This window comes from Ammodytes marinus (genome assembly GCF_949987685.1).
Source record: "Ammodytes marinus genome assembly, chromosome: 1".
Classification (NCBI taxonomy): domain Eukaryota; kingdom Metazoa; phylum Chordata; class Actinopteri; order Uranoscopiformes; family Ammodytidae; genus Ammodytes; species Ammodytes marinus.
The window spans coordinates 18,887,450-18,896,318 of record NC_137230.1 but is presented as its reverse complement, the minus strand read 5'-3'; the positions used below and the strand labels follow the sequence as shown (position 1 = coordinate 18,896,318).

At 39.0% G+C, this 8,869-nt stretch overlaps 1 protein-coding gene across 1 annotated transcript in view; it reads right to left on the bottom strand.

Moving 5' to 3' along the window:
- Window positions 1-765: 765 nt before the first annotated feature.
- The window catches only part of dennd5a (DENN/MADD domain containing 5A), a 33,592-nt gene continuing 25,488 nt past the window's right edge, over window positions 766-8,869 (bottom strand). Inside the window, exons 15-23 of the mRNA XM_080030031.1 lie at window positions 7,734-7,862; window positions 7,104-7,225; window positions 6,831-6,976; window positions 6,409-6,527; window positions 6,127-6,308; window positions 5,704-5,786; window positions 3,345-3,468; window positions 2,968-3,136; window positions 766-2,324 (exon numbers count right to left, since the gene is read on the bottom strand). Coding sequence (XP_079886157.1) covers window positions 2,141-2,324; window positions 2,968-3,136; window positions 3,345-3,468; window positions 5,704-5,786; window positions 6,127-6,308; window positions 6,409-6,527; window positions 6,831-6,976; window positions 7,104-7,225; window positions 7,734-7,862 — 1,258 coding nt within the window. The 3' untranslated portion in view covers window positions 766-2,140. The remainder of the gene's footprint in view (window positions 2,325-2,967; window positions 3,137-3,344; window positions 3,469-5,703; window positions 5,787-6,126; window positions 6,309-6,408; window positions 6,528-6,830; window positions 6,977-7,103; window positions 7,226-7,733; window positions 7,863-8,869) is intronic.

Below are 8,869 nucleotides of genomic sequence, written 5' to 3'. Positions count from 1 at the left end.
GCGCATGCTCTTACTACTAACGCATACAGCTGGCCATTAGAATGTTATTAGCATAAAAAGCAGGAATGTGAGGGGTTGAGCGTACAATGACCATATAAGGAGTGCAGCCGTTGAGTTTGAACCTAGATTCAACCAATCGCTGCTCTTCTCGCATACCACTCAGAAAACATGAATGATGGAAGGTGTAGTGAATGAGCGGGAGATCTCAGTGTAATGGTTTTCTTTTAGAACTCGAACTCCCATAAAACACTTGGTCCAAGCTTTATAGAAAAAACTGCGATTTGACATGGCGCGAAAAGACTTTGTTGACATTTTCTTGTTATGTCCATGGAAAGCACGGAAAGCACATTCTGTTGACGCTAATACAGTTAACGTATAACTATTTTTTTTTTAATAAAAACAAAGTAGGCTAGAGTATAGATTGGTAGATAAGATTTAGGTCTTTAACTAACAAACACTTTCATTATTTACATATAATTGCATATTATTACTTTGGCCTACTTAATGAATCTCTTGGTCTATTAAATGTAAGAAACTATTTAAAAATACCAGTTACCATTTCTTAAAGCATGTTCACAAGTTTTGTCCAGACAACATGCAGTCCAGATGGAAAACATTTACTTTACTATCAAATAAAAACATTAAATATTAACATCATAAATTCCCATTCTGATGTGATTTTTTTTAAGTGAAATACGTTGTCAACCGCAAAAACACATTAATCATAATTCTTTGAATAAAAAAAATAAATTAACACAAATCAACTTTAATGCATTACAGATGCTTTATTCTTAATATATTTGTACACTGTACACTGTTGCTCACTTAGTAAACACTACATTACACTGCTATGTCAATAAATGTACAACGGTATTGGAAAACAAAAATATATATCTCCCAAGATGCTCATGTGTGGGTCGTACACAGACAAGTACAACGCAGTCAGTCCAGACGTTGGCACAGAAAATAAGTCCTTCACATATCAAATCTCTTTTTTTCTGCACAGTGAAGTTCAATGAATGTAACGGAGGAGGGCCAGGTAACACCTCAAGACACCCCCAATATGGAGTTGGTAAGGGGTTGAATTTCTCCCTTGTGGATATTGCATAGCAAGAAACCATGATGAAAACAGTCAGGAGGGGGGGGGGGGAAGCCATCCTTTTTTGCTCTTCACATAAGAAGCAGGAGATCATCAACCAACTGTGCAGGAGTCTGCACAGTTAGTGCAGGAGTCTGCACGGTTGGTTGCACCGTTTTTGTTCAGAGAAGACGGCAGATGTAGTGTAAGGGCTGGGTTGATGGTAGGGGAAAGAGGCTGGTTGGAGGTATTTACATGAAGGCTGTAATTGTGATCCACTTCGCACAGAAAGCTGGGTCTTTGAGGACTTGTGTCTGGAACACAAATCAAAGACTTGGGGTATTCCCTTCACCAAAATGAATGAACAGTCCATCACTAGATACAGGCTTAAGCCACACAGTCTTATTATCATGCAAGAGGAGCCTTTTTTTCTTCCATGAAAAATATCTGCATACTAGTACAATTTTTTAAGAAAGGCCAAATGTAACAGCCATTTTCCTTTTTTCTATGCAAGTCAACCAACTTTCCACTCTTCAAACCCCCCTGTCATACACATACTTATAAAGCATACTTCAGCATCATTTGCTTTAAGCTCTGCGTAATGACATTGGAATCTGAGTTGACAACAGAGCAAGCAACTTGACTGATTTAACAAAATAATACTGTTTTTCTCTGAAAATATATTAACAGTTTTGAACCTCACTCTCCCTTAAATATAGCCATTGTCAGCAGTTCACAATAACAATGAAAATATTAAGCTTTCAATAAAACATTATAGCACGAGTAGGTCATCGTTAATAATTTGAAAATCATGGTTCATAATAGAAAACATATTTTTAACATCTAATGGCAACATCATTTGAGGATAAAAATATCAACATATCTTGAAAGGCTCATTGCACTTGATATATATGGCAAATGTAACAGTAGCTTTAATATAAGCCAGAAAATGTATTTTGTTCAAGTTGGTTCCTGCATATAAAAGGTTCAGTTATTCTTGTCAGTGGTCCCCAGTGATTTTTCCTGGTCTGGTAAAACTGGTTTGAAGTTGGCCTATAGGTTTTAGATACCAACACCTTTAACAAGTGAAGCCTCCAGGGTGATGTTGAACTCCTGCAGAGTTTGCAGCACTCGGATCAGAGAGTTTACCAATGAGCGGTCCTTAATGAGCGCAACGTCCTCGTACATCTGAGCCGTGATTGGACAGTCAGCGAGCAGAGCGATCCAGTGATGCAGCAAATGGTCCCTGAGATAAGACGACACAAACACACACATTAATTCAACACAAACACTTTTAGCCTGTCAGCAATTAGTGCATCCAATGCAAAATAATTTCAACAATGGTAGTGTAAACCACATTATACCATCATTAAAAATATCTAGTTGAAAAGGCTTAATGATAATATGTATTTTTTTGTCCAGAAAATTGCAGAAAATAGTAAAAAACTGGTATTTAGTTTGGCATTGTTTTCTTGACACATTATATTAACAATTTTGTATTGGGCAATTCATTTTCTATTTATCAACTATTTCATTAATGAAGTAATTGTTGTAATAATAACATTTTGTGAAAAGGTGTCATAAATTGAAAAAGGATTTTTTTTAAACAGTTGTGCATCATCTGTACTCAAAAAGTTCAATACATTAGGGAGATTTTCTACATCAGTGACAGGGTTTACACCCAACATTTCAAACTGAAACCTAAAAACCCTCCAGTCTCCAAGTACACCAACAGCATCACTTTGCTGCCTAAATGTTTACACAAGTTACTTCACAGGTCTTATTGCATCCACTCGCAGACTTCATTTCCTTGTCACACACAACACATTTCTAATGTCCACTATGAATAAATGTGTGTCATGAGGTTAATGAGTGTCTGCGTGGCCCACCTGGCACCCAGACAGACGAGCATTTGGAACTTCCCGTCCTTGCCAATATTTCTGGACGTGTTGTTGATGGCACGCATGAAGCGGCAGAAGTGACGCACTCTGGTTTGCCAATTTTCATCCGCGGTCACCTCGCGCTGCTCCGCACTTTCAAAGTACACTTGTGACTTTTCTGTTAGAGCAAAAAAACATTAAAAAGAGAAATTGGTTACCAATTCTTAATGCAGTATTACATATATCAGTTTGATAAAATAAATCTTTGTGTTTCCAACAAAGTCCAATTGCATTGTTGTTTAAAGTGATTTCATGGTCTTCCTTAAACTCTCCAAGGTGTGAGTGTTTGAGTACTTTGAAAGGAGATAATGATATGAAGTCTTTACCCAACAAGTCCCAGATGAAGACATTCTTAAAGAGCCGTGGTGATTTGAAACCATGCTGGAAAACTTGCTCCAGAGCCCAGACGAGGCCGTACTCCCCGCAGAGTAACAGGGTCAGACTGCCTCTCTGTAGAGAGCAAAAGACAACCGGAGATATGCACGTCGTTAAAGATGTTCTCTCACCAACACTTAATGGGACACTTTCTGGATACAATTCTTAATTCGCTTCTCAGAACCCATGACAATTAGGGGAGAGTGGCCTAAGTTGTGCCGGTGAGGAAGTTGTGCCACCCCTTGTTTCTAGAAAACCGTGGAAGAAATTGAAAATGTGACCACATATTTAAGAAGAGCCATCCATTTGACTCATCCTGTTAAGAAGGGAGACACAAGGAATAAGATTAAAGCACATTTAAGATAAAAAAAACTTTGCCTTTCAAAGTAAAATTTCCATGATCAAGGTTTTTTGATTATTGTGTCCGAACAATTATAGACAAGTTTGAAAACATTTGACACGTTTTAGTGCTTTAGTATGCTACACTTTGAGTCTATACAGATAGCACGATGTCAGCCCTAAACTGCTGCATCTTGCCTATTATCCAAAATTCTGGGGTTGGGGTGATTTGTGCCAAAGGGCCTAGGTGAGTTATAAGTAAGTAAGTAAGTAAAATGTAATGTTTATAAAAGCACATTTATGACAGTTTGCACTGTCCAAAGTGCTGAACATTCAGGAGGTAAACAATGAAGGTAAAATAACACTAACAAAAATAAAAGACATAAAGCCCATACATCCACAAATATAAACAAAGATAGTAGTGCAGAGGTAAGATAGTTAATGGGGAGGAAAAACCAGGGTGTAAAGATGGGGTTTGAGCCTTGATTTAAAGGCAGAAATGGAGGGGGAATCACATTTGTCAGGTGGCAGTCACAAGCACGGAGCAACTGGTGCGAAGTACATTTCTGAGAGTTGTGCCAGTGGCATGGCTGTATACGCTGGTCACGAAAAAGAAAGTGATTGTCTACAGTAGCTCAGAAGAGACTGACATCTCCATTCCACTTAACGACACCACTGATGAGAGTTCAGATGGCCAGAAAGATGATAATGGTGACTTGTGAGCTTTGCAGGCAAAATCACCTAGATCTGCTAGGCCTTGTTTAAGAAAATTGACCTTCAATCTTTGTAAAATATTTAGTTTAAATAAACCTTAAATAAGTAATTGTCTTATGGATTTGTCTTGCATTACAGTTTATGAGATATATATCAATGGCACAATTTACCCCATGGTATTCTCTCTTGTGGCACAACTTACACCACACCGGGGGCAAGTTGTGCCACAAGACAACTTTTTTTCCGAAAGCTATATTTCTTAAACAGTTTATTCCAGATCCAAAGTTTTTATTGCCAGGGATGCACAACATCCTGAAATATATGTACTTATTTGAGTTGGAGACATAACTGTCAAGGCCTCACTTTAAAATCACTTTGAGTAAAAAGTGGCACAACTTAGGCCAGTCTCCCCTACTTTCCTTCCCAATACTTTAGGTTTGGGTCCCTTTGAAGAATATACTGCAAATATCCATCTAGCACAGGTAACATTTTATAAAGCCATAATTCCTTATGATAAGAGATAACAGCATTTACATTTCTGAGTGTTGCTTTCATCTATGAGTTCCAGGAAGAAATAAATTGCAGTTATCAAATCAGTATAAGGTGAAAGCATGTATGAGAGAGGATGCAGGTAAGTCATCACGGGAAAACGGCATGATAGAAATACTGCGCATGACATACACCTATACAAAATCATACTAAAACAGTATACAGTATATAGATACATGGGGGCAGACACAGCAACAGAATAGTCAGTGCATGTTTAATTTAAGAGACTGTTGATGTTCTTCTTTGCAGCCCCCCTACATTGTTTGTTCAGCACTGTGAAAAGGTAGAGCAGGACTGAAGGGGATTTTCCTATAAATCCCCTTTGTGCTTATTGACTACACAATGAATGACTCTTATAACCTGTAATCAACAATGACGTTGCAAATGCACTTCCTAATCTTCAATCGACATCTCCTTTGAATCAACAATCAGTCCATATAAGTCAGAATTAATTAGCAGTGTGCATCCAGGACAGGAAATATAACAAGCATTCTTCTAGGCCAGCAAAACAAAAAAGTTTGAGAAAAATGTATTTTCTAAAAACCTAGCAGGAATTCTCTTTCAATATGTTTCAACAATGTGAATCGCACCACACAGCCCACAGTTACCGAGGGGCTTGGGGACCACCAGAGCAGAAAGCTGCTTTTCTTCATTTGTGATGAATAATAGAACTACGTGTTAGGGCCTGTCTAGACTGCCTTCTCTCACCTCCTTCTCCGGCTTGTGGAAGTGTTTCACAATCCCATTGATGGCCTCTCCCACTCCCTCCTGGATCTGACCCGTATTTAACTCTGCACGAGAAAAACAAAAAAAGGCAAACAAAGATGCTGTAAAACCATATGAGCCAGACAAGGGGAGGGAAAATCCCCATACAGGTTTTGATCCATTTGTCATTGTTGTTTTCTCATTCATGCATTTTAACTTTTTAGCAGTGACGGTATCGAGAACGAGACCTCTAGCATTCATTAGCACTGAAAACGGGCAACAGTTGAATTTCAAATTGAAGAATAAAAATACGAAAAAGGGGGAAAAAAGAGGAGATACATGTTTCCATCTCAGCTAGAATATAACAAACTTTCCACACACATTGTGATTTAGGAGTTTGTACCGATGGCTGGTGCAATAACTTACTTGGTTTGCTGTTTGGCGAGATGGTAACAAACCTCCTCATCATGCCGGGCGATTGCTGCATGGGGGGCGTGCGGCACATCCTCTCTTCGTTCTCTGTGCTGGGGGTCATCAGCTCTCCCACTAGGATTCTCTCCAGACTGCCGTCGTCAACACCCTTCCCCAACCACCGGCCGCACGGAAACCTGCGCACCAGACCACATTTTAGTTCACCTTTCTGAGAACTAAGCGGAGAAAACGACAGTACAGTAGAGGTGCATTTATTTTATCAAAAGATATGCTCACTTGTAAGTGTGCCCCGTGATCTCGTTGCGGACCACAACACACTCCACCAGCCACTTTGCGTAAAGTCCAGAGTTATCGTGACCCATCTGCACTGTGGTCAGCTTGCCCAGGTTCTGACACTGAGAGGAAGAGAGAGAGAGAGGGAGAGAGAGAGAAGCATGGTGACGTCAAACACCCAAACCAAACATTTAAATAAAACTAATAATTCTGGTTTATTAAAACTTAGTTGTATCTTTAAAGTTTTGGTCATACATTTTATACAACAGGAAAAGAAACATAGGCAAAGTCAGAGGATCACACAGGTTTTAAACCAAGGGAAACATGCCAATAAACTTAATTCTGATTGCTGAGTTACTGTGGCTGAAAAAAAAAACAGCTTGTCATAAAAAGGAGTTGTTCTTTATCAGATGCTTAACACCAACCTCAAAAGTGATTTCCAGGGTGTTTCTGGGGACCTGCAGTACTCCGGTCTCTGCCAGCTCACCAGAGACACACACCCAGGGGTTAGCTGTGAACATGGAGCCGGACAGCTTCTTACTGGAGACCACCACCACATGATAGGGGATCACTGGGAGACAGAGAGAAGAGAGATGGCACACAAAAACACGTCAACTACAGTGGGGAAAAAAAGAAAAAAATAAGGTAGTTCATTGACTGTGTTTTGTCAGGGCTGTTTTTGTCAAAACAGCACTCACTGATGGTTGTAAAAACGTTGGTGAAACAGAAGTAGTCCACAGCGTTAAAGGACAGTAGGTGGTAGAGAAACTGCTCCTTCTCATCATCGCAGCGGAGGAAGGCATATCGCTTGTAAAGTTTTCTGAGAGGAAGAAAAAGATTGTTTGAGAATAAATAGTCATGCTTAGATCCACACAATTATACAATTTTGTTTAAGAAAAAAAAAAATTAAAACATTTATGTTGGCAAACATTCCTCAACAGTGTCAGCTCAGCAGCATGACTGATGATATATTAATTGAGGGTCAAATGGATAAGAAAATAAGTAATGTTTGATATAAATAAGAACAAATGAGAAGGTAAGGTCACAAAGGCAGACAGAAAGTCCCCCTGACCCAGTTTACCGCACAGACATCCATTATGAAGAAGGCTGTGAATTATTTATGCAGCGGCGACCTGAAGTATGATGCTGGGCAATTTCAAAAGAGTTAATGTATTATAAATGGATTATTATACACACGATCTTGAATTTCAGGCGAGACAGACATTCCTCAGCAAACACAGAGAGAAGGCCAGGACGTAAAAAATACAAAAAAGGTATGAAAAGATACTCCTGTGATCTTTAAGACTGTGTGTTTAGTTAATGCTCACTTTGTAAGCTCATGGTCTGAAAGCAGCTGCTTCAGGTGTCTGGAAAGCAGTTTCTTCTCCATAGAGAGGCGGACCCAGGCTCTGGCTTTGCCCACGTCGGTCTTGATCTCACTCATGTTCTGAATGTGTCTGCAAAACAAAAACACGGAGATCGAGAAGTCAGAAGGGCTTCAGTCAGTGCCTATACAGAAAAGACATCAAATCAAAGATCATTTTTGACACTCATCTTCACGTATAGAAGATAATAAAAATAAACATTCTTTGACACTATTAAAAGGCTGATTTTGACATCTATCTGTGCTCACCTGAAATCTCAGTTTCGCAGGATTGCAACTAGTTTGGCAGTAAAAAATGGTCCAATTTATTAAGTCTCTCAGTGGAGCCACCATGTTGATATGGATTTATTTCTACATTTCATACAAGTGAGTCATCTAAACCAATGACAAGAGATATTAAGGGGTGCAACTAACAATTATTTTATTTATTTTATTATCAATAAATAATTTTTTTTAATGGAATCAATAAATCCTTAACTTAATAAAAAAAGTAAAATAGTGAAAAATGCCCATAAGTTTTCAAAACCAAAATCGCTTGGTGTGTTCGAACAAAACAGTCTAAAACCCAAAGATATTTAATTTTCAATGATGTAAAAAAAAAGAAAAAAAAAGCAGAAATCATCACATTTTATAAAGCTTCAGGAGTTGATATTTGATATTTTTTCTTACAATTTACAATAAATTACTGTTGGAAATTATTTTCTGCCGGTCAATTAATCCGACAAAATCGCTTCGGCACTACAACAACTCTGACTTATAGATCCCCAACATCACCTGCCCTGAGTGAATCTAAAACTCACAGACACAGAAGCACTCTCAGTCTGCTGCATCTGTGGAGGCATTTACAACTACAGACTCAGTCCCATGTCATCGCTCCTAGCCTCCCCACGTCTAGACACATTCCCTTCCACTCCACCTGTGCCATAAGCTGCTGTGCTAAGAGCTCCTCCCGTCTCCTCCACCTTCCATCCCCCTCCCTAGCTCCACCCTCTGCGCTCGCTCACACCAACTAACCCAGTTTTTTTCTGCTCGTTATCCCCATGGCAACGGAGAAAAGCATCTACTACATGCTCTACTATT